The following is a 26,363-nucleotide window of genomic DNA, read 5'->3' as shown; positions in this document are numbered from 1 at the left end:
TGCAATTGTATCAAAGTTCCAATACAGCAAGCTTAACCCCAATAGCAGCACTGAATAGCACATAAGTAATCATTGTTACTGTCCAACATTAGGAAAAGAAAGGGCCAACCAGTCGTCGACTTCAAAGACGAGAGAATCGACGTACACGGTGGTTCAAATGATTCAATCATTACATGTTGATTATATTTCTCTATTCTGTCTCTCTTTCGTGTTCATTATTCACTCATTTTATATGTTATTCGTATTGTATTTAATGCACAATTTCGTCGACCTTGTGTTCTTTAATCTAGACACTTGATCAATCTTTTTCTGTTTTGACCAAGAGGCCAGGCGGGCCAATCCTGGAGGTTGTGTCACCTATGGTACAATGTTGTAAATTTTTTTACTGTAGTGGGGATAGCCTGTACTGTTCATTTTATCTGCTCTACAACTGATTTTTGCTTGCCTCGTTGAGGCCTACATTTTTATATATGTTGTGACTGGCAACAATGCTCTGGAAGCATGAAAGGGTAGTTGTTTTTCTCGAATTGGTTACAAGGTACCCAGTTATGCAAAGCCCATGGCAGTCAGCAAAGAAGACCTTGTCTTCAAAAAAGAAAAAAATGTGGCAGGCGACTGTGATGAAGCCTCTGTTGGAATTGCTGCAAAGACTTACTGCCATTCGAATGCGCAGCCGCTGGGCCTCCTCTTGAAGCTGCTGCTGCTCAGCACGCAACTGCTGCTCTCTTTCAGTAAGTAGCACCCGTTCCATGTGGCGCTCTGCATTAAGGACCAGAGAGAGAATCATTACTATTTGCCGCCAGTGAATTCACATAAGAAATGTTATGGAAAAAAAAAAAAAACTAAGTGACCATAGAATGGAGCACACATTATAATCGACGAGACCACCGTAGAGAAATGAGTTGTTGTCTATTACAATCCATGCTATGCTGTGGAGCTTGTGTCTGAAGTTCATACACAAAAGGAAATAGGAAAAGAATTGAACATAGTGAAAGAAACAAAGCTAATATTTCGTTCCGGAAGCTCAGTCAAAACTGGCTGAATCTGTGCCAGCCTGATGTAGCATCACAAACCAGGCGACTTTAGCTGTTAAAGTTCCAACAATTTCGAATAAGGAAGAAATGAACCAGGCAGTAGAGTTAATAAGTCAATGAACTGCAAAGCAGGCAGTCAGACAATTTTCCAGCATGTTTACAAAAGCTCATTGGGAAGGCAAACTGTAATGCTTGCGTTTATATGCAGCACATCTTCATTAGCATTATTTCCTTCATTCTATTAGGAAAATATGCTAACCTGCAGGAGCTTCCACATAAAATATCACACAGAAGTTACAGTGAGTGTCCAACATATTCATCATTTAAAAAAGAAGGAAGAATCCAGTTTCGGAACAAGTTATATTAAATTTACAATTGGTAAATAGAGAAAAAATAGTGCTCCTTTGGCATTCGACTTGTGAAGAATGCGAAGCATGCATGCTGCATCCACGCAAGTCCATCACTCAGTGCTCTGTATGTGCTATTTTTTAATGCTTGTCATTGCACATGAACATCTTTTTCATCCATAAGCTTTTTTTTTTCTTAGCCCTTTTTCCCTATTTGGCACACCACTTTTACACCCTCTTTTGCACTCTTCTTGTGGCTGGAGTAGCAGCAATGTGCAGAAAAAATTTTTGTGCCAGAAGTACTTGCCTTAGGAAAGTTCAGGATAATGGGCTGTTTTATGAAGGATATATAAATGACATTTGGAAGGAAATTTGCATGTTCTCATGTAACAATATGTAATGAGCAATCTCACCCTGGTTGTAACGTGAGTAAGACTCCATTATGGCTTCAACACCAGGCCACTGAAAGAGGGCTGGCAAGGGCTCAGCAGGGTCCACGCCACCTTCTTCTCCAGGCTCCATTACCGCAGACTCTTGGACTGGGTTTGGTGCAGCCACTGGAGGCGCCCTTGTGTGGAATATCGAGTAACTCGGCCGATTACGGCGCTTCTCTGTTTCCCCAATAAAAAACAAAAGAGGTTGTTAGAGCATGATGTTTCAGTCTTGCAAGAGGCAACTCAAGACATATCAAAAGTCAGGACAGCTCACAATGAACAGAAGTAAAACATGAAAAGCGTGTGTGTGTGCATGCGCACACATGTGGGTGGGTGTGTAACTAGGCTATTTTTAACAGGTAGTGCCATTCTTATCCTTGTTCAAGTGTTCCCTAATGTTGGTGAATTTAAAATGAAATCTAAGCACTTGTCCTGCCTTGCCTTTTGAGCAGTTTCCCTCTAAGTTTACCTTTTAGGTCTTAATTGTCAACAAGAAATGCATGAAATGCTTATAAATCCAAGAAAGCAACCTACTGGTCCATGGCTTCATCTAACTAAGCGACAAACTGGAATAGCATTTCCTATGCCTCGTGTACAGTCCACTAAGGGCTTGCAACAATTTGTTAAGAGTGTAACATTTTGGAAGAATGGCCTTCTAGTTGAGAAAGTTCCTGTAGCTTAGAAGCTTACACACACAGAAGTTTATCTGCTTATGATCAAGTTAAAGGGGCACTAAAGAAGAGTGTACGAGCTGGATCTGTTCACACTGCTTGTACTGCTTCGACCTTTAAGGATAAGCTGAGACTGTCCACACCAAGAAAGCAATTACTGCTCACCTAAAGGTCATTGATTTCGTCACTGAAATTGTTTTGGTTTGCTTTGATAATTTGTCCACAGATGTTACAACCAAAGATAGCTACAGTAGACTCCCATTAAAACTTACTTGAAGGAACTGTGAAAATCTGTTCATCCAATTAAAAGTTCACCTTAGCAGAGGTGACCAACAAAACTAAAAATCCACTACAGTCGAACCCACTTATAAAAACATTCTGAAATGGAATTAACAATGAAAATTCCATTGTTATAACCAATAATTGTTATAACCGGGTTGCATGAAAAAAAAAATCAAAATGGGGGATGGCGTAGCTGTTCCGAGAAAACTATAATGGCGGGGAGGCCAGTCCTCCCCACCATCTTCCTCCATCTGGCTTCTGATTGTGTTGATGACTCGTTTACCTGCCGAATTTACTCGAATCTAGGCCGACTCCGATTCTAAGCCGACCCCCTAAAGTCCGAAGAAAAAAAAAAAAATACCTTGAATGTAGGCCGAACAAAAAAAGTGAGGACAGCGTTCACAAAATGCAAACAGCATTTATTGAATCTGAACGTGCTGAGCTCATTCAACGTCGTCGTCGCTGCTAGACTTGTCGCTGTTCCTTGTCACTGTCACCTTCAATCAGTGCACTATCTTCAGTACCATCAAGCGCATTAGATATGCTGAACTTTTTAAAGGCACGCACGATCAAAGTACCTGGGATGTCGTCCCACACAGCAGCTACCCAGTCCACCAGCTGCGATAGCGACGCAGGTTTGATGCGGCCCGTTGCCGTTAGCATGTGGTCTTTGTCAGTCAACCAGTCGGCGTAATACAGTGCAGTCCACTTATAACGATATCGAGAAAGACGAAAAATATGATCGTTATAACCGATGATCGCTATATCTGGACTGCAGTTATTAAAAAAAACTTTTTTTTTAAGTAAACGCGTGGAACATACTTTTGCAGCTCTGAACTCGAATTCGCTACTTGCTCTAAAGAATAGATGATGTAGAAAGTAGGCTGTGAAAAACAAACTTTATTTCTAGCATCCATGACCATGTCAAGGGTTAGGCGCGCCGAAATAGTCCGAAATCTGCACTTGCTTTTCTGGCAGCTTCAGCTTCACAACCGCGGTGTGCATGGATTCCAGCTGTGGCGCGAACGCAGGCGGCAATCCCTTAGCATGCATAAAATCAATTAAGGAGTCGATCGACGACAGTGCACTTTGCGTGGACATCGAGGTCGGGATCAAGGAGCCACTGTCAATCTCTTTGTCACTGTCGCTGCTGCCGTCGCCACCGTCGCCCAACTTTGCCATCTGCCAAGACAGCACATCTTCGGCGATCGCCTCGTCAGTGACCTCATCGCAGAATGACGTAGCACTGTCTGCAGTCAAAAACTCCTCCATCGACGCAACACCTGTGTCACCAGTAGGAACGAGCTCCCAGAGCTCAGTTATGTCAGCGGCTTCCACCGTGTTGGTCTCAGTGGGCTGGGGAAGTTCATCCTGACGCACAAAGCCTGCCTTTCTGAAGCAATTGTATATGGTTGACTGCTTTACTTCATACCATGCACCATAAACGAAGCGCACTGCTTTCAAAAGGCTGATTTTCAGGTCAGGGGGCCTGTCTGCATGACCCGACGTGCCAGGAGCTGCACGGCCAATGGCTAAAATTAGCCACTCCAGCATGCACCGCCTATACAGGACTTTAAAGTTGGCGATCATGCCGGCGTCCAACAGCTGCAGGCCTGCCGCAGTATTCAGAGGCAGAAACATCTATTCGACAGATGTTAGCTTCGGGTTAACACTGTGTGCGCTACAGTTGTCGAGTGAAGTAGAAACACTATATTTCTTCCTTGGCCTTCAATTATACTGTCGAACTCGAGCAGCCATTCTTCGAACAGGTCGCAGGTCACCCACGCCTTCTTATTGCTGCGATAGCGAACCGGGATGTGCTGATTCTTAAAGCACGTTGGCTTCTTTGATTGCCCGATCATGAAAGGCTTGAGACGATGGCTCCCGTCCATGCTAACGCACAGCAACACGGTCACCCTAATACCCGTGTCACACGGGCGTTTGGAAGGCCTTCCAACTGATAGTCAGTTGACTCAAAGGTCAAGTTCGAGCTGCCACACGGGCCGTTTCGAAGGCCGCCGAGTCAAAGGTCTATCGAGTCAACGGAGCACCTTACAACTCTATCGAAATCTCGGTGGCCTTTGAGCAACGGAAGCGGAAACAGAGCGAACATGCCTTCTCGTTCACATGGTGCTCGTACTCACGGTTAGAAAGAACAAATCAAACCAAATGCTCTTAAAATACTATATATGATTGTTATTCATTATTCAATAAACTGTTTTTGCCACTTTACATGTGCGAACACACACCAGAACGGCAGCCGCATCGAGCGGCGCAGACGTTGCCGCAGTTTCGCTACTCAACAACTTAAAAACTAAACATGTATGTATGGCAATGAATAAACAAATTTTTTTAAATGTATAAACAAATCTAAAAGAAAGTATAGTGCTTTTAAATGGTTTTAATGTTGTTTAACTTTTCGTGACATGAAAACGAAAATAAAGATCCGCAGCGAGAAACGCGAGAAACGCCTGAACCACTCAACGGCATTTCAAAAGTGCCGTGTAGCAGCGTGACAACTCCTTTGAGTCGATAGAGTTGTGGCGTTTCAAAGGCCGTTGACTGGAAGGCCTTCCAAAAGTGCCCATGTGACACAGGTATAAGTTTTGGTGCTTCCTGCCGGGGCATCGCTCTCCTTTAAGAGTGCGAGCCTTTGACGGCAAAATTTGAATAAACAGAGTAGTTTCATCGCGGTTACATATGTCCTTCTCCGCGTAGCACTCCAACACGCCGGGCAGATTTGTGTGCAGCCACTGCTGCTTTGCCTGCGTGTCCAAAGACGCCGCTTCCCCTACCACGTTTTTGTAAACGATTCCGTGCCACTCTTTAAAGCGCTGAATCCAGCCTCCCCCAGGCTCAAAATTTGGGCGTCCCAGAAGAAAAGCGAAGTTTTTCGCTTTGGTGGCAAGTATTGGCCCACTAATAGGCACATTATGCACGCGGATTGTGATGAACCACTGGTAAAGCGCCTTTTCAACATTGGCGTACAAAGGGTCTCTAACCCTTTTCCGCTGATTGGTATGGCCGCTGATAGCTCCTGCCTTCACAATCGCGGTGCTCCCGGTTTTCAAGATGGTTGATATCGTCGACTGGGCGAGCTCATACTTCTTCAGGAGGGTGCTCACCTTGAAGCTGCGTCGAGAGTCCTGAAAAATATCCATCTTCGTGTCAAGCAACACAGCTTTGCACTTTGTCGGCGCCATCTTCGAACTGAGTTGTACCGTTGGTTGCACACTGCTTTGGCGGCGTCAGCCTGCTATCGCGAGAGAGAGAGACTGAGGGTGGGACAGGCGCCACCGCGCCGCTTTGCTTGTCGCTTTTTTTTTCTTTCTCTCTCTTTCGGAGCGACTGTGGGTGATGCGCATGAAGCAACTAGCTCCATCTTGTGGCGCGCTGCGCCTACTCAGGTACTCTCCGGGGTGCGGGCGAAGCGGGACGCGCTGCGCGGTAATGGCGGCAGATACGAACTTACGGAGGTAAACATCGCCTCGTCTCGACATCGTTCGTTTCAGAGAACTAAGCAACGCAAATGTTACGATTATTTGGCACGGAAAACGCCGTCCAGACCGGGAAAATTTTGATCGTTATATCCGATATGCGGTGAATAACCTATTGTTATAAATGGTTTTTTCCCCCATAGACCTAATGCATAAAATGACACTCTCATGTCGACCCATCGTTAAAACCGATATATCGTTATATGTGGTATCATTATAAGTAGACTGCTCTGTATTTCCGCAGACGATCCTTGAAAGGTTTGTTGATGCAGACATCAAGTGCCTGCAACTGGCCTGTCATGCCGCCTGCTATGACAGCGAGGTCCGTGTTCGCTTCGGTGTGCGCAGCCTTCACATTGTCGGTCAAGCAGTGCTGAAAAGCTATCAGCTTTTCTTCTAAATCGCTTGGCAGCTTCTGGGTGATTGAAGTGCGACGTCGGAGGCTGAAGCCAAAGCGCTTCATGAATTTCTGAAGCCAGCCCCGGCTGGCTTTGAAACCCTTTGGCGTTAAGCTTCGCTCCCTCGAAAGTTCCCTAGCTTTCGCATGGAGCACTTCTGTTGTCATTGGAAGGGCAGCTGCTCTCTGTGTCCGAACAAAGTCGGCCGAAACTGTCTCCACTTCGTGGTGACGGCCTTTCTTTGGCCCGCTAAATGCCACCCTCGTTGCGGCGCATGCAAAAAGCTGCTGTCATTGTTCCCTCCAATGACGGACGTTTTTCTCGTCGATGCCGAAATCTCGTACGGCTTGAAGGTTCGGCGATACTTCTGCGGCTATCACAACTTTTCGCTTGAAAGCGGCACTGTAGTGGCATCTCCTGCTTGGTGCCATCGCGATAACACCACGCCGCACACCGATATGGCCGACAGGACACAGGTCAAAATGGCGACCTCGCTTGTGTAAGGTTGGATACTGGTACGGCTAGTAGCGGCTGCGATACTGACTTTTCTAGGTGGCGCTAGCTATGCACCATATTTAGCAGTTTCAAAGAAAAACTGGCACGTTTTTTAAAATCCTTGAATTAAGCTGACCCTAGGGTTTGGAATATGATTATTTGAAAAAAAAAAAAAAAGCTATCGGCCTAGATTCGAATAAATACGTACGGTGTTTACTTTGCTTCCTGTGCGCTCCGATCGCGTTTTATTAATAAACCGCGGCTGTTGGCGTTCAAGGATGGCAGTGCCATAACAACTGCAAAGAGGGGTCACGGGCGGCAAGTGACATAGGAGCTACGCCAAACAGCTTAGGTTGCCCCAAAAGGCGCCTGTAAGAAATGGGGGAAGGTTTCTGCGGCAGCATCTCAGCTTGAGAAAGCCAGATGTTATCACTACAAGCATCTCGTCAGGTACTTCTCACTGGCTTGCACGAGAAAACCACGTGTCTGTCAGCCTTGCTTGTTTTATACAGACCTTGCGGACATCTATCTCCATTGCATCCAGGTGCTCCACATAGTAAAGTGGATGGTCCTTCGCAAAAACAAGTCCATGAGGGACTGAATCATCTAATGGACCTCCCGCGGGGACAATGTTGAGGCAGCCTGCCCTACCGCATTAGCGTTGCCGTCGTGGCCGTCACTGTTGCTATCCGTTGCAAGCTCGTTTGCCATGATCACCTCATCGGTTAGAAGCATTTCGTTTCCAAATCTACAGCAGTACGTTTTCTTTTCACCGGTAACATCATGCATTGGCGATCATTAGTGGGCGAGTCAGCCAACTTCCGTTTCGGCAGCGAGTCAAACGAAGCTGAGAAACAACGTGGCCAGGAATGACTTCGGCGCAACAAACAAAGACAAGCACAAGCAACTTAATTAATCCGTTAGTAGAATTGCGCAGAATGAGGGCCATAGCATAGTGAAAGACACTGGCCATAGAATAAAGGCCCAACTATGAGGGCCGAGTGAGCAATGTGGGAACCGCACTGGCAGCGTTGTCAGTACAGTTGGCAGGGGACATTTGTGTTTTGGAGGGTGGTGCGGCGCAGAGCTATGCGCACAGCTCATTCATGTTTGGAAAGATGGAAGGGCAACGGGAGAGATGCACACGAGGCTGGCGGGCGATCGTGCAGCAGCTCGGTTTTTTTTTTCACTTTTTCTTTTTGCTTTTCAAGGATTTCGCATTTTATTAGTTTTCGGCACGGACACACAGCAGCCAGAATCCACTGTTATAACCGATAATGTGGCATGGGGACACTGTATTAAGCGGGTTATTTCCCTATATAAAACATACAAAAGTTGATGGTGCAGCAGCTTTTCATTGTTATAACCAATATATTGTTAAAACTGGTATCGTAATAAGTGGTTTCGACTGTATTTCTAGTGAATCCAAATATGAATCAGCAGCTGTATGCCAAGGAGGTCGCCAAAAGCCAGGTGGTTGCCCCAAGTCACTCACCAGCAAAGATATATTTTATTTTACAGCGAAGCTGTATATATATGGTTAGGATCCCGAGATTCTATCGCGTCTATTGACAGAAAACTATCATCATCAATCGCTCATACCCCGGTAAGTAAGCAGGCTACAAGCACTCAGCAAATTGAAGCGAGCAGTGCATACATTCTTTGGAATCGTGCCTACAACACACAGAACAGCATACGTATCAATAAAGAACAAGCTCAAAACAAGTATTCGAACTACATATATGATGATAAGCACTGGTGATAGCAATGCGAAGCATGTAGCACTCCCCACATATGTTTCCTGGTAAAGATTGCTGTTGTGCAAGCTGCTGTGGTGACGCCAGCTTGAGAAATAGGGTGTGATGTCCCAAGCTTTTGGTATATAAAATTACCAGCCAAGCAACTTATTTCTATGTAGTTGCAGCACCGCTATGGGTGGCGGTGTGCTGTAAAAATAACCATTACTCTAAAGCCATAAAGCAATGCATACCCCCTCAGCAGTTGTAGGGGAGGTTTTCAACAGCGGAATCCATTTTTACAGGGCCAGGATGGCGAGTTTTTTACAGAATTTAAAAAAAAAAAGAAGCCACTCACTGAGCTGGTGCAGGTGCTCCTGTTCTTGTTGCTGCTGGCTGTGCTGCAGCACCGATTCATGGAACTCATAGGCAAAGTCCCGGCCATATGGCTTGCCCTGGGAGGCTGTAGAATGGTGGAGAAAAACAGAGATGACCTTCTTTTCAGCTAGCCCTACTGTATACTTACATGTCTTGCATCACTTAGCTTAACACCGTTACACTGAGACTAAATCAAAGTTTTCATTTTTGCATCAAACTGCAAGCTTCGGTTGCCGACAAGCTGCTTAAACTTGTAAGGCCCAGATGAAGTGGTGTAAATGACACAGTCATAATAGAAGTCGAAAATGTCCCGTCTTACAATGAAGATATGTGGGTGACAAAGTTTGACATTGTGGGCCGCACTTTGCACTGCTTGTCCTAAAGTTAATGTTCAAGCATAATGAGCCAACAAAGGTTGTGTGAAGGCACGCATGCCAACTGTGACATCGTGGTCTAATTTTGGTGCTACGGCAGTCATCAGTTATCCAGCAGCGGCGTGACATAGCAGATGTGGTATGTGGGTCCACAAGTGATCAACTCGCAACAGGCACGAGTACCTATTCTCCACTAGTCTTGGTGAGCTTACTGGATGGCTTAAGATTGCATGCAGGCAGACATCTCCAGATACGATCATACTGAACTCATAAAACTTGATCTAAACTGCCACAGGTATTTGTTCAAGTTGCATGAATGACAAAGTGCGATGTCTTGGTGCACATCAGATTGCATGCTGGGCTTATATAAACATGCAAGAATTACCAAATTTCAAGTAGGTATTACCGCACCAAGGCACAATCTTTCTTTACCACTGACAAGTATACTTGTCACCGAAATTTGTATCAATACAACTGATGACACATATAGTCTTCATAAGGCCATGTTTCTAGAAATCTCTGGGAAATTCAGTCATTTTTTGCGGTATAGAATGGGCTAATAAGCTTCCAGGTGCCTAGCACTGCTAAAGACAATATATAAAATGTGTTTCATAAAAATTCATTTTTTCTGTTGCCTGATAATTTGTCTACATTATTGCCTAGTTCTCCAGCCTTTAAAGCAATCATATAAAATGATAATCAGTCAATGCAAATGCTAAACGAAGCAAACAATGTCAAAATTTGTTTGCATGCTGTAGTCAACTTCTTTAATTTGACCAAATTTTATTATCACCATGGTTCTAAAGTCTCAAAGAGCACCTAGACCCGTCCTTAAATTTGAATCAATTCTTAAGTGTGGCGAAGTTGCATTAATGCAATTCAAATGCACTACATTTAGCAGTGTTATATGATAATTCTTTAGTTTCCAGTGTGAGGAGCATTTGCAGTCATTCACCAGCCGGAAGCAAGCATTAATTTTTCATGTCACCTGAGATGAAGAAATGTCGGCTATCAACCAAACTTTTGCGCAAATATCCAAAACATTTCCAGTTAACTTGCAGCTTGTTTGATTATGCAGCAGTGTAATAGCCATTTTGACCTTTTGGCAATGACCTAGGCACAGGCAAAAGGTTGATTTGGTACAGCGATATATACGCTTCTTATGATTAGGTGCAGCGTTCACACACTTCTTCGGCGTGCGCTGGGCGCAATTTTCCACTCAAGTGAGGTTTTTGAGTAAGATAACAGGGAGGAATGCTCTAGACACACTTCGGCACAACTGGCGCAGCTATTCCAGCCTGAATATGTACATAAATACTCGTCATTTTTTCACAACTGCAGCGTGGCGTAGATGACTGCTTTCAGGTAAAAAACGTAATACAATAGCACTCTTAAAACCTTAAAAAACACGGGGAAAAGGTTTCTTTCATAGAAGTAGCAAATGTGCTATATTTCTGGATGCACAAGACACAAAAAAGATTGCAAAGACTACAATGCCAAATCATGCCACCTTGAATAGAAGGCGGCTTGCGGCTCGGCGATCCTTCAGCAGTTGCACAGACACCATTCTGGTGCGACTCCATGCTAGCAGCCAGCTGTCGCTTCAGCGCACGCCGCTGTAGGTACCCCGCTGATGTGATGGCTGGCAAAACACAAAGATAAAAATGAGCACTGTGAATCAAAAATAGACTTCGTTTTAGTGGCGACTTTGCACATTAGTTATAAAGACATGAAGAGAAAAATTATTTCTCGTGTACCAGTAACTTACTCTTCCACAATATCAAAACACCATTCTTGCTACGAGCTTATGCTTGGAAAGCCAGAAAGAAATGAACAACACAAAAGAAAGGTGGTGACTTCGCCTTAAAATTTCCGCATCTGCTCACCATGACATAATGGATTTTGACAGCGTCTGCTAGGGCCCAGTTAATTCTTTAATGGTAAAGATTGACTACATTGTGTTCTAAAGGAGCCAAAGGCTGAGGAGGAGGAGGAATAGACTTTATTTGTGCACAGCAGATTAGAGACCTAGGCCTCTACCTAAATGACGGCCTCGAGCCCTTGGGCCCTGGCGGCATCTTCGGCCTGCTGGATTGCCTTGCGTTGGTCTTCCGGTGCACAGCTGAGCAACGCGGTCTCCCACTGCTCTCTGGTTTTAATTATTTTATTCTGTATGGGTGTACGAGGACAAGCCCATACCATGTGTTGTAGGTCCGCCCTTTCTTCACAGAATCTACATCTATCCGTGTAAAGGTCCGGGTAGTAGCGGTGGTAGGCCACCGGGTTCGGATATGTATCTGTTTGTAAGAGGCGCCATGCCGTCGCTTGCCGTCTATTTAACGAGGAGTGTGCCGGGGGGAAGTGGGCCCTTCCCAATTTATAGTGTTTGGTGATCTCGTTAAAGCTGGTCATCCGGTCTCTCTCCGTTCCCAGTATTTGTTGCGTGTCACCTGCTCGGCCTGTCAGTTCTCGAGCCAGGTTGTGCGCTATTTCGTTCCCGGGAAGGGAGGAGTGTGCGGGTGCCCATATAATGTGAATGTCGCAATCTTCACGAAAGTTGTTTAAAATTCTGAGTGCTTCCGGCGAGATTCTTCCTTTTGCATAGTTCTTGACTGCTGTCTTGCAGTCGCTTACTACGATGTTGGCTTCCGTGGAGGCTATTGCCAGTGCTAAGGCAGCTTCCTCCGCCACCTCTGCCTTCCATGTTTTCACCGTCCCACTAACTCTGCAGTCACCCTCTAGACTCGTAGCAACTATCGACATACTCTGTCCATTTGCGTACTCCGCCGCGTCCACATAGACCACGTCCCTGGCATAACGGAATCTTTTGTGGAGAGCTCTCGCTCGTGCGTTTCTTCGATCTTGGTGAAACTCCGGGTGCATGTTTCTGGGGAGTGGGGCTGAATATGGAAAGTTTCGCGAACATTTACTGAGCCAACAGGGCCAAAATATGAAAAAATACTTAGAAATTCGTGATGTCACACTGACATACTGGCACTGGGGTTTCAGCGTGAAATTCAAAAATGAAGCTTTGAGCTTCATTTTCTCTTCTAATAATCAACTTATTATTGTGTAATTAATGACAACAGAGTTTTCTAAGAATAATTTATCGGTCTAAATTGATTTATTGTTTCGCTTTTGTGTCTCTTTAAGATATCATTGTTTTTCTCTCAAGCAATCATAGATGTGTTCGAATTGCCATAGACGTAATTAATCTGTCTAGGGGCCTAAATCTTCACCAACCCCTCCACCACCTATCTAGTACATTTATTCCAGGGTATTAGCATCCATTTGGACACAGGTGATGTTGTGCTCATTAACGGACGTCGACAACACTTGTCATCAACTGATGTTCGGCCGTGTTTGAAGCATATACAGTCGCCGACCGTTTATTCGGACCTCACAGGGACTGCGGAAATGTCCGAACAAACAGGTGTTCAAAAAAGCAGATTAAGAAAAAAAAATCCTTTATTTCCACGCACTTATTCGGGCTCGGCAGTAGGCTTGAAGAAATCGTGAATGCGCCGTTCTACGCTGTTCCGTTTACGCGCTATCAGATAAGCCTGAATCTCGGAGAGCGTTGTACGGTCACTATAGGCGGCTGAAAGCACATTCACTGGTTATACTATGATGAGCAATATGAAAGGAAACAGAGGAATGCGTAGAAAACACCCTCAGACCCAGCTATGGGTGATGCGCAGCGGCCGCCGTTGGAAACAAAGTGGAAAGGGGGACGCTGTTCTAACAATTGTTTGCACTCCCGTCGCGCGTCTGCAAAGTGCGGAACTTCGCATTGCCAGCAGACAGTGATAACACTGCTATATATTGTGTCACTGATAACATTATTGCGCCGAATCGTTACAAAAGCTAGCAATGTTCCTTACTTCGAGATTAATTTATGGTAAATCTGGTAAATCCGGAATGAATGGGCTGTAAGGCCGAGTTCAAAATATGTTTATTGGCACTTGCCCAAATGAAATAAGCAAATGAAATAAGGCAATAGCATCATCCCAGCTTATGATCGTCATTTGTTTTGTTCGCTGGTAGCCTAATAACGCGTCATGCCACCGCCGACACAAACAACAGCCTACATCTTTGCGGCAGAGACGCGTAGAGAGCCTCGATGAATGCGGTATCACGCTGAAGGCACTTCCACTCATGTTCTGTTGCTTCCCATAGTGGGTCGGAGTTCGCAAATTCTAGGGACCTCTTCGAAAGGTTCACTTTCATACGGCCCCAAACGTGCTCTATAATGTTCATATTGGCGCCCTTCGCATACCACTGAAGTTGCATTTCCCCTCGCTCTTCCAAAAGGCGCACCATGTTCTTCGATGTGTGAACAAAAAAAAGACAAGTCCTGCTGGAAGAAATCACACCAATCCAGGTGCGGCCCGTTCAACACATAGGGGATCATCTGGTGCTCGAGCAGAGTGCAATACGCAGCACTGGTGAACCTCCCATCAATTCTCAGCAGTGGGCCTAGGCCTTCGTGGGAAATCGCCCCCAAGACGTTCACAGACACGTGTCCTCTGGCGGCCACCTCCTGGATATTCTGCGGACTAAAGCGTGTGTTTTGGTCCACCACACTCTCTTTCGTTGGTCCAAGCGGCTCCATAACGTGGACTCAGAGAAAACCACATGCTTCCACTCGCTCTCACTTCAGCTGCGGTGTTCAGTAGCAAACCTGAGGCGAGCTGCTTTGTTGGATGCGGTGGGCAGAAGTTTCTGTGCGGCGATGCGACTTCGCAGTCCTGCTTCTCTAAGCCTTCGTAGTACCGTGCTGTCGCTCAAGTTGTCCAGGCCAAGAGCGCCTCGAACGTCCTTTGCACTTTGAAATGGTTTGTCGCCGACGGCAGCCACGATGCCGAGGTCCTGGTCGTTTATTGTTAATCGGGGTCATCTGCGGTGCCGCACATCGCTTATACGTCCTTCGTCTCAGTAAGCCTGGATAATCCAGTCGACCGTTTTCAATGGGCGGCCTGTCACGAGATCAATATTGCGCAACGTATAACTTCTTTTAGACATTTCTATTATATCTTCCTGCTGTTTAAGAGGCACTCGAGGCATCTTGAGGCTACAAAATCACAGTTGACTGCTCTGCGTGGGCCACTGCAGTGTGCTACGTGAATTTTTCCTAACGAACTTAGTGGAACAAAGTCGCATGAAAGACAGTTTAGCAATGTTTTTTTTTTCATTTTTTTTATTCTATTCAACTGTCGTCATTGGTTCAAGCACCGTCGCTGCTCGAGGTGCCACTGAAAACCAGGTGCGTCGATTGAAGTAAAGAATTGGTTTGAAATACAGATCAAGCTTGGTCTAAGAGTACTATCAAGCGGTTGCGCGAAGAAACGAAAATGAAAGAAAAGAAAATGAATTGGTGTAAGTTGCTGCGACGATTACCATCTTATCGGCTGTCGGACGATACCATATTATCGGCGAGATGACGTAAGCTGCTGCTTTGCAGAAATGCCAGCGTGGTGGGAGGGCCAACAGTTAGTGGAGGAGTGCCCTCCTTTCCCCCTTTGCTTTTCACAGCGCCATGCGCATATCGCTCCGAGTCTGTTTCGAGGCTGTATGCCACGCATTCCTGTGTTCCCTTTCATATTGCTCATGATAGTACATGCTCCGCATGTGACGGCAGCGTAGCACATGGTGCGTCATCTTTCGACTCTGAGTCATTGTCCGGCGGTACAGCAGAAACCTGACAAATGATCTCGCCATCGTCGAGTTCCGCGCATGTCAGTACAGCAGTGTCAGCACCTATGAAACTGTCAAATGGGACGGTGTCCGAAATCGCAATGCAACCACTGCGGAGGTCTCAGCAGAATATTTTCGGCGTCAGCAGGGAGCACATCGGAAGGTGACAAATCCTAGGCCTCCCGGCACCTGCTTGCCGGCATTCCCCAGTGCAGTCTGCACGGGCACAGTCGGTGCCATTAGACACTTGACGCTATGTTTCCGCATGCCGCGTTGGATCACCACAACCTCGACACAGCACACAAAGCAAACATCACCGCACCGACACCAGTCGCACAAACGAAAAACATCGCCTCCCGCAGCTCTGATGGTCACAATGTTTTGAGTCAGCTTGGGACATCCGCAGCTGTTCACCAGCGAGTTTCACTTACAGCCTTGAGCGGCCTCCTTACTTGTACGTGCTTATCTGCCAATATTATTGCACTACTTGAGAGCTGTACTGATTATCTTCAGCGTGCATACTTCGCTTGGTCATGATGTGCTGCCATCAGCATCAAAGAAACTTCCATTCACGCCAAGAAGGCCGTCCCGTAGTACACTCGGCCTAGCACTACGGAGCAGCGCAAGACAATTTACAACAGCATGGGACTTCTTCCTACTCTTCTTTACCGCAGAGGTGATAAAGACAATCTGCAAAAATGCAAACAGATATGCTTGGATGCATAATTCTGTAGTTGCCCAACTACGCTGAGAATGATCAGTCCTGGAAAGAGGTGCATGACTCCAGACAAACTGGTGAAGCACTGTGTTTACTCAATCGTACACAACTTTTTTTCATGATTTTCGTTGCCTCAACTCTACCTTTGCGTTACATTCAAATAACAGCAAAATTTATTATTTTAAAACAAGTATTCTAAATTCTGTGGATTTCAACGTTAGGTTGACAACCCCTAGGTTAAAATCTCAACTCAATCAATAAATTAAGTCGACTGAAATCAAAACCTTTTCGTTAGAATCGACTCAATTTTCGCTATGCTTGCGACTGGTATTATGGTTACGGTGCTGCATTACGCTGTGGCCTTTCGCGCTCTGACTACATTCATTCACAATGTTGTGGCGACGCAGAGCCTTCGGTATGACGGCCGCTTCGAGAGACGAGTAAATTTGATGGCCGAGGAGCTGGGAAACTCCGCCGTGGCTCGGCGGCTCGATGTCAATGGGTTGACGATTCTCGGATGATAGCATCAATGGGAGGCCGTTTGTAAATGTGGGGCCGATCGGAAGGGCCTCGTAGTGGCCTGGTACTGTCCCCGAATGAAATGGTTTTGTGGTCTTTTAAGAAGTACTTAATATCAAGCGAGCTCGACGGCACAGATAACTCGATTCTCAGGCAATAACTTTCAGAAATAGTTTCGCTCTCGCGAGACTTCACTAGTTTTTCCAACGAACCCCACGGTGTATATGGCAGACAGCACTCTTGGCACTGATAACGTGCTTGGCACAGTGCTAGAAACACTTGTCGGGGACGCTTTCGGTGCCGAGTCACATAAATTTTCGTGAAAGTGAGACTGTTTCCCAATGTGGTCACCCAAGAATACCACCCAAGGAAAGCTTCGTCTCCTTCTCAAACGACGATGACAAGTGAACTCGTGTCCAAATTGATTCTTTGAGAAAAAGGTACCATTTGTCTTTCCGTTCATCTCGCATTACATTTGCAGTTCTATTTTTTTCTATTTTGCGGACTGAAAAGTCGACCCTGGCATTACCCTAGTGGTGGCACTTCATTCGAGTAAATACAGTACATTCCTTGGACTTCCCATCGGACCATCCCTGGAAGATGCCGAAAAAGAGGAACTGCAAAATGTGTCTCGAGGACCACAAAGTTGAACAAAAACCAGGTGTTCTGTGGGAAAAGTGTGGAGTGCACCTATGCTTCACAAACCCCAGAAACTGCTTCACCGCCTGGCACAAGTGCTGAAGCTGTTCCTGGTCTTCATTTATTTTTTGTATGCGAAGAACAGCGGTATACTGAGCATTCATTTGTTCACACACTATTCTTGGGTTAGTTACCTTTGATATGTATATTCTTATTTCCTTTGATGTTAATGTTGTTCTAGATATCATTTTTATTGTTGTTTTTATCAACTGGCAGCAAAAATGGCACTTTTTAGAATTTTTATGTTACCTAAAAACTTTTTTGTTTTGCAACTTATCTTTTTGGAAAGAGCATTTCATTATGTACAATTTGGTATGCTGCAATGTGTGCTGGAATATTATTTGTAGTGGTAAATAATTTTTTTCCGAGGTCTATAAAAGACTATCATTTTCTTGCGGTAACGAAAGAGTTAAGAGGAGTGGAGTGATGGACACACACACACACACACACACACACACACACACACACACACACAAACAAAGCGTCAAGAACGAAGTTGGTGGATAATTATGGACACAGAGAGAGCATCTCGTCACTGCCCGATCACTTAACACCAGACAGCCGTGGCCAGTCACCTAGCTGAGGCTCACCTACCACGCAGTAACACGTGCTGCTTGCTGCGGAGAGCCCATTCTAACTACACGTCTCGGCAATTTTCAGAATACATGGGTGTCAGGAGACACAATGCTTTCAGATCTCTCGGAGCTACTGGCCTCTATTTTACTGCTAATAACGGATGCCGTAATTTTCACACAGGCTTTTAAACAGGAAGCAGCCCTGCTTTGAACTGTCTGCCTCATCAGTTCCCGAGTGTGATCAAATAAAAATATGCCTCGCGTGATGACTACAATACTATGATGACAAGTTACTTCCAAACATCTCTTCAAACAAGTCGGACAGCAGGTCACCAAAAGTGACTGCCCCCCACCATGCACCATATGATACCATCGAACTTCTAGCACAAAGATCCATTCCTTTATTTTTAAATCTAGAATAATATAGCATGCCCACAATGCCGAAAGTGCGATTGAGTAATAGGAAACTTGCAAAATAGTGCCCGCCCTCTCCTGTACGTAGCCATGGCCATATCGCTCACAGGAAGGTTTGGCTGGAAAACAAGGTTGATCTCCACTGTTACCTGGGCTGCAACAAGTCTGCCCCCTTAGCGCTGCTCGTTTATCCAAGTCATGTACCAGCTAGGTCATCAACATACATTATATATACATGCATCAATTTGTCAACAATTTTTTTTTAAGTTCATCATTTTTAAAAACAGCATAAGGATGATAGCATAATTTGATGTGAAAAAATGTGCATCCTCATTGTTAAAGCATTCTTGTCCGGGGAGTCTGTCATTGTCACAACCTCTCCCGCTCTCTCTAACACACACGCACGCACGCGCACACACACACACACACGCACGCACGCACGCACACGCACACACACACACACACACACACACATGGTCCTGAATATTTCACTGCAACTGTTCGAAACAAGATTTTGTGCTCCTCACTGCACTGTTCTTGGTAAAAATTTGCAGAACGATTGCATTTTGGCATCTACTTACTGTATTTACACGATTGTAAGTCAACCTCTTTAAAATTTGAAAATCTGAAGTGGGGGGGGGGGGTCGACTTACAATCAAAACCAAAACACTGTACCGAAAAAAAAAAAAAGCGAGACCAATGGGATATCAGGAGAGTTACAACATAGTTCCAATTTTATGTTAGCTCTACGGCCCCACCTGTAGCTTTTCGCTATCCCGCTGGTTTGTTTGCTTTTCGGAAGGGTTTACAACATTTTTGAGAGTTTTACAGCGCACACAGCACTCATGTGGGGGTGTCGATAGTTCATGGAAGTGCCGCTGTTCCATTTGCGGCAGCACCCTCAGAACAGTGGCGCTTGCGGGGAGTGTCGATAGTTCATGGAAGAGCAGACACCGATCGCGGCTCACGTGTTGCTCTTTCCCTGTAGCTCTTTGACTTTGATTTGACTGCTGGCCACGTGCGACTTCTGTGCTTCCTCAGTCATCATGAGTGCTCCGAGTCCACTAAACATTCGGCGCTCGTTCACAGTGGCATTGAAGAGGGCTGCCATCCTTTACGCTGAAGAAACAATAACTGCGTAGTGGGCCACAAGTTTGATGTTTCTTCTTAATAGGAGGTGAGAGAGTGGCGATGGCAGTGAAGCAAAATTTTCACTAGTGATGCCAAGCGAAGAGGTTTCCGTGGGCCGAAGTTGGGACGCTTTCTGGAGCTGAAGGCCAAGCTTGCGGCGTACGTCGCTGAAATGCGTGATCGGTCCCTGCCAGTGACGTGCGACATGGTCATGAGACAAGCCTGGATCTTTGCCTTTTAAGGACCTACTCCGCCGTGAGTACGAGTGGTTGGTGGCAGAAGACCGCGAACTTACGCCAACTGGACATTTCAAAAGAGCCTTCCTGACGGCTCTGTGAGGTTGGGTGCTTTCGCCGTGGACTTATGTATGTATGCAAATGCGGAATTTCGCTAGAGGGCAACGTACTTTGGGACTGTAGCAGCAATGACGATGGCAGCTCTAGTGACAAGGAGTAGTTCAGTGACTATGCCAGCTACTAATAAATTTTCGTTATGGAATGCGCCCGCGGGTATGCTCTCTCTTTTTTTTTTTTCCCTGTCACACGCGATATAGAGGGGTCGACTTACATTCGAGTCGACTTACAATCGTGTAACTATGGTACTTTAGTATAACGCTTGGCACAGTTAACTGCCTGGTTTTAAAGCAAAAAGTGCCAATTTGCCTGCGCTTATAGGGATGCGAGCTGCTGTCACAACGGTACAAGCATAAACTTGTGTCGCCGTGTGCAGTCAGCTGCAGAAAGCAGTGTTTCAGGGAGGGCTGCCGCCTGTTCTAGGAACGGGAAACACATATTCAAAATAGCTCAAGGTCATTCGGGTGTCATCGATGGCTTCTTTCACAGTGATTGGCATCCTGCAGAGGCTATTTGCAACACGTGGAGTGCCAGACACAGTCATCTCAGATAACAGAGCACAATTCACGTCCCTTAAAATGAAGAGTTTTCCGAGTGAAAATCTTATCCATCAGGTTACATCGGCACCATTCCACCCCACCACGAATGGACAGGCTGAACGAATGGTGCGAACAACCAAAGAAGCCCATCTTGAATCATCCACGGGAACTGGAAAAGGCGACTGGCTGATTTCATGCTACAGAAGCACGTAACCCCGCACATAGTCACATTGAGGCCGTTGGTTGTCAATTATGCTGGACCGGCTGCATCCGGACAGGGCTCCGGACAGGTCATCCTGGCTGACAGCACCTCAGCCCAACCTACAGATATTCGAGCCAGAAGATAATGTTTTCACACCTAGTATAGTGGGGGCCTGCCATGGAATGTAGCAGTCACCGTATTTTAGCAGTCACCGTAATATTCGTATCAACCGATGCGGGTCGAAAATTGATTCGTAATAACCGTTCTCTAGCACGTTGGAAAGTAATGGGGCTCGACCGGGACCACAGAAAAATTCTTATCATCCAGAAATTCGTATTAGCCGTGATCGTATCATCGAAATTCCACTGTATGCTCTTTTTTTTTTTTTTCCCCTGTCACGCGATATGGGGGGGTCGACTTACAGTCGTGTAAATATGGTATCTCGAGAGCCATGGGGCCGCTGTCATATGAGGTCCTGATATTGATTGGCCGAGTACTTCACCGCGATATGAACCAGCTCCGGCGTCAGATTCGCACGGCTACCACGACACCGGAACCAGCGAAGAATGGCAACTAGAGAGCGAGCCTGCCAAGTTCCCCGCAATCAATGGGCAGAGCAGTGGAACTTCCAAAAACGGTGAAGTTGTACAGCAGCAAGCAACCTGCAGAAGTTCAACTTCCACACGGCGCGTCTGCATATCAACCTGTGTTAACCGAAGACGTCGGGAAACCGGTCACGGAATCGAGGGAGCCATCGTGCACCATCGATCAGCCGTGCTTGTGTCGTTTACGGTGAGTTCGTAACGTTCCGCAGAATTTGAGAGACTATGTTTTAGCAATAGCGGATTGTTAATAATGTTCTGTCTAAGGGGGTAAGGGTTGTTATGTTTGCATGCTACAGCCACTTGCATCCCGTGACTGTAGTTGTATAATGTTGGCAACTTTGCAGGACTCTGACGATGACGCCAGAACAGTGAATAAAAGAGCGGCTGCAGCAAGCGGCTGCGCCTTCTTCAGTTGAATCGAACTACGTGTCAGAATGTCGTCGCTTCCGCAATACAACATCAGCATTCAGAAATTGTACTTAGTTCTTCAAAGGCCCCTGACTGGGCTTTATTGGAAATTTGGTTATATACAGAAGACACCAGAGGCCCCAAACTAGACGATATGAACCACCTCAAACAAAAAGTATAACTTGCTATTGCAAGTAACTACAATGCATACCTGGCCTATGACTAGTGTTGCCGAGGCAGCTCTCCTTGCAGACTGCACCATTGCGTTGGGATCGCTCCATTACTATAGCACGCCAGATTGTTTCTCGATCTGGAACAAAAGACAAGGCATTTTCATCAGCGGTTTTTTTAGAACTCTCATGTGAAACCTCAAGGTGTACCTCAAAAAGCATGAATGAAAGTAATAATTTGTTATTTTTAATATAAGTAGTGAGATTAAAATAAAAAAATCTGAGACAGAACCGCATGCGCCTTCCTCCCAATTCCCACACTTCTGTAAGTTAGACCACACAAGAAAATTCATATGCAGATTGGGTGGCTTGAATATTAGGCATAGTGATGTTCATACTATGCGAGTGAGCAGTGGCTTCACATATGTGGCAAAGGACCTTTGGTGCAGGGAACAATTGATTAGAAATGACTAAAAATGCTTAGTAATGACCAGTAATGACTAATAATGACTGAAATGATTTGTAATGACTACAATATGACCAATATGTCTAATGCAGAATTGTAACGACTACAACTGATTAGAAATGACTAAAAATGATTAGTAGTGAAGTGAAGTTTATTCTTTTCAAGGAACAGAGGGAACCGGGACAAAAGGCGGTAAGGCCTGACGAGGCACAGGTACCCATACAGTTGGCAGTAATAATATAAAGGCAAAAAATTATGTGCATAGAAGGCGCGACAAATATGTCAAAACAACGCTACAATGTGCACAGTGAAACTTAATTAGGGAAAAAGGCAAACATGTGCAAGGTAATATGCAAGCACTGAAAGTCATACACACACAAATACAATGCATACATGACTAGTGAATTAAGACACGAAAAAATTCAACTACAGTACTTGTCCGCAACAAAGATAGATGGAGAGAAACATATGTATAAACGAATGGTAGATTACATTTGTTGTATATTTGAATTTCACCTTGTCTAACATCGTTTCATGTTTTTCTTGAACATATTTATAGATAAAAAGAAATCATCAGTAAAGGGAAATATGTTGAGGGCGTTGGGTACTTGAAAATTTAGCTTTTTTCTACCATAATTCGTGCACGTTCATGGAACTCGTAGTTTTACCTCATGAAGGTTGTAATTTATAGTACTGTCAGTAACAGAGTACAAACGGTTTCGATGAATGTATTGCAACAGCCCTAGATAATACACTTGGTCAGCTTGTAGTATGCCATGTTCAACAAACAAGGGTTGCGTACGTAATTTTTGTGGTGCACCATAATAGCCCTCAATAGCATGCAAGGCTCTTTTTTTGTAGCAGTAGTAGTTTATGGTAATTTGAAGACGTAGTCGTACCCCATACAAGACTACAACATGACAGTTTTGAGAAAAACAGTGCGGTATACATTGACACTTAAAGGGACACAAAATGTTACTATGAAGTCAAGTTAAAGTAATAAAACAATGCTCTAGAATGTCTAAGGCGTCAATATAATCGTGAACAGAGCTTTAATAACCGAGAAATTGAGGTAAATGCATGACACGATTTGAGACCCCCCAGCGACATTCCGGTACTAGCCCAATGACGAAGGCACTCCTCATCATAATTTATGTCACTAGAACTCAACTACTCGTATTAAAAAGATAATTTCGTTAGGTTATAAGACGGAAGAAAATGCTACTTGTCTACTTCTGTTCGATTCTAAGAAAAAAATAACATTTTGACGTTACCCTTCAGTAGTATGGGTGGTCGAAAGGTTTCGTTTTCGCTCGACTCTGCGCCACGCGCAGTTTGGAATTTCAGTTGTTTCGTTATCGCGTCATGCTATGCTGGTTTTGCTGGCTTGCGAAACTTGTATTTGGAACAAGCAGCGAGAATGGCACGTCCATGTGATGTCGTGGGATGCGCGAATGGTACGCAGAACTTGGCCAAGGGCAGTTGCAGCGGCGAATCCAACGTTAGTTATCACTGTGTGCCAACGAGTGAACCTCTCCGTTCGAAGTGGTTAAGTGCCATACCTCTGCCACATCGCGTTAGCAAAGAGCCGAAAAATCGCATAGTGTGCTCGCTGCCCTTTCGTCCAGAGGATTACGAGTTCAACGCCGACTTACTGAAATCGTGTGGAGTGCCTTTCAAAGCAATGCTTTCCCGTAGTGCTGTTCCATCGGCCTTGCCTGCATTCTCCAAAGCGCAAGAACAACTGCAGGTCGAAGACGGGGCGTGAGTGCAGCATTTGGTTTTCACGAAGGAAAAGCTACAAATGTGCTAATATGTACAGCCATGACATACAGTTCCGTCGTAGTAGTACACAACGACGCCGGCAGCGCGAGCCCTCAGCAGCAGGTCACGTTCATCAGTGCTTAAATCGCTAAAGTCGAGCCCAGCATCGCGAGCCAATGTGTCGTCAGGGTCGTCCATTGCAATGAGCGTCAAAGTTGGCATCATAAAATAAAGAACCAGCTTATCATCGCGCGCCTTCCCTTCCGCTAGCCCCTATAGTTCCGCTTTCGCGCTGCTGTCGGCTCTGTCTTGGCTGTATGGATGTACGCAATCAAAGGCCTTGCGAAAGTCTAAAAATAGGCCAAGCGTATATTTTTTACAATCAATGCTAACTATTATTTTGTCTTTAACAACAGCTCTTGTTTCGTGGACCTATTTTTTATAAACCCATACTGTGAATCAGCAATGACATTGTATTTATGCAGAAAATTGGCTATCCTAGAATTAATAACGCTTTAAAAAATTTTTGATAGAACAGGTAATACCGAAATAGGTCGGTAATTAGACAGCTTATTTATGTCACCACCTTTGTATATTGGAACCACTCGAGCCAATTTTATTTTGTCCAGAAAAACACCTGTTGACAACATAAGGCTTGTAATGTATGACAGGACATCACATATAACGGTGCATACATACTTTAGGGGAATTACTTTTATATCATCATATCCAGCGGATACATCATTCTTTAAAGAGTAACGACCTGTAATGCCTAATAATGACTAAAATGACTTGTAATGACTACTGATGACTATGATATGACCAACATGTTTAACAACGGCTTTTAATGACTACAATTGATTACAAATGACTAAAAATGCTTAGTAGTGAGCAGTAATGACTAAAAGAAAGAAGATAAAAGAAAAAGAGGCGAATGATAAGAGGAGGAAGAGCAGGCTTTTGCCATTCACCTCTTCAGAGAGATCTTAAGAGATCCTGTAATTTTTTACTCATAATAGCAAGCCCATCGTCTCTTTTTTACTGCATTATTTATGGTCTCGAAGCAATGGTTGTCATTTTCGGGAGCATGCACAAGCCTACTCATACTTGACTATTGAGTTCAATCAGCTTTTCTGTACAAACAAGCTGGTCTAGTCATGTGCCACTTTGCTGAGCGCTTTACAGTACTGTACAGTATTGAACGAGGGCATTTGCACAGGCAGTGTTCAAAAAGTAAGAGATTATACTGCTAGTCAAGCTTCTGCTGAAGGTTGATGTGAAATCAATTGCGTGCTCTTGTGTGAGTGAAAACTCCACATGAGGGGATGGATTGCTTGCAATAAAGCTACACATTCAGTGTCAGAGCGCTGATGGTTAAAAGCAATCCATGGTGGGAAACAACAAAGTTGTACTTGAAACTAGTCGAATACAATCATCAAACCAACACGCAGTCTCGAGCATGACTGATGTTTGACACATCATTAAAACAGAGTAAATGTCACAATGGTACTGAGCACGTGCTGGTGGGCGAGTTGGTTATACATGATTACAACGAGGGCACCAAATAAAACAATGAACGAAGGAAGCACAGAAAAATAGCGCCTACGTGGTTGTCTCATGTCACCTTCGTTGGTCCGTTGTTCTATTTGGTGCCTTCATTGTAGTCGGAATGGTAACCCAACAGAAGCTCCTGAGTCTTCACTGCTGAATGTCCTTTAAAAATAATGTTGCCAATTGACGAAAGTGCAAATTTTGTGCTGTTTGTTTGGGAAAGTGCTAAGCACTGGCAACTAGTTTCGACGATACTTCCTGTCGAAGTTTTCTTTTTCCAGACTCCTCAATGTGCCAACTGTCAATATGATCAACAGTGAAAGTGAAGTGATTTTAAAAGGTGCATGGCATTGCTCGTTAAAAGAATGCCAATGGTGTTGTTTAACAATACATTAAAAAACTGTCAATCAAATTGATTGATTTCTTTGGGCCCCGTAAGGAAAGAGCGTCTCGGAGATCTGTGGTCGTTATTGACAGTTGTTTAGATGAATTCATGCAATATAGAGTTCATTCTATTTTCGAATGCGATATTGGTTTTCCAATATATTATCTGGCTATTTTTCTGTGCTTCCTATAGGTGGGAAAAGTAGGGTCTCTTGTGCGAGATTTGGGCTTCATACCAGGATTAGGAGATCATGTTAAAGTAGCCTGTATTGCTCCTTCTAAATAAGTAATCGCAAATAGGCTCAAAAATTATTCTCTGTTAGCTTTATTATTTAAAGAAAAAAGAAATGTCATCAAGACTACAGTTATCAAGAACATATATGATTGGTTTCTTAAGAAACATGACCATAAGTTTGGAAAGTGAAATAAAACCTAGATACTTGCATTCCACACATCCTTGCGCATGTGCATGCAAAATTTGGCCAAGACTGAGTCACATTAAGTACAAGAATTTTCGCACGC

At 44.7% G+C, this 26,363-nt stretch overlaps 2 protein-coding genes across 2 annotated transcripts in view; both read right to left on the bottom strand.

The window, feature by feature from the left end:
• The window catches only part of LOC139053490 (uncharacterized), a 206,007-nt gene that overhangs the window by 4,174 nt on the left and 175,470 nt on the right, over positions 1–26,363 (bottom strand). The window contains exons 13-17 of the mRNA XM_070530476.1: positions 21,718–21,816; positions 11,157–11,288; positions 9,253–9,357; positions 1,795–1,992; positions 656–759 (exon numbers count right to left, since the gene is read on the bottom strand). Coding sequence (XP_070386577.1) covers positions 656–759; positions 1,795–1,992; positions 9,253–9,357; positions 11,157–11,288; positions 21,718–21,816 — 638 coding nt within the window. The remainder of the gene's footprint in view (positions 1–655; positions 760–1,794; positions 1,993–9,252; positions 9,358–11,156; positions 11,289–21,717; positions 21,817–26,363) is intronic.
• LOC139054930 (tigger transposable element-derived protein 4-like) lies at positions 3,693–5,971 on the bottom strand. Its single transcript, XM_070532663.1, has 3 exons — positions 5,374–5,971; positions 4,638–4,692; positions 3,693–4,023 (listed from the first exon to the last, which is right to left on the bottom strand). Exons 1-3 carry the CDS (start codon positions 5,969–5,971, stop codon positions 3,693–3,695), a joined length of 984 nt encoding a protein of 327 aa, XP_070388764.1.

Source organism: Dermacentor albipictus, chromosome 1 (genome assembly GCF_038994185.2).
Source record: "Dermacentor albipictus isolate Rhodes 1998 colony chromosome 1, USDA_Dalb.pri_finalv2, whole genome shotgun sequence".
Classification (NCBI taxonomy): Eukaryota; Metazoa; Arthropoda; class Arachnida; order Ixodida; family Ixodidae; genus Dermacentor; species Dermacentor albipictus.
Note: the sequence above shows the minus strand (reverse complement) of the source record. Positions and strands in the feature narration are given on the sequence as shown.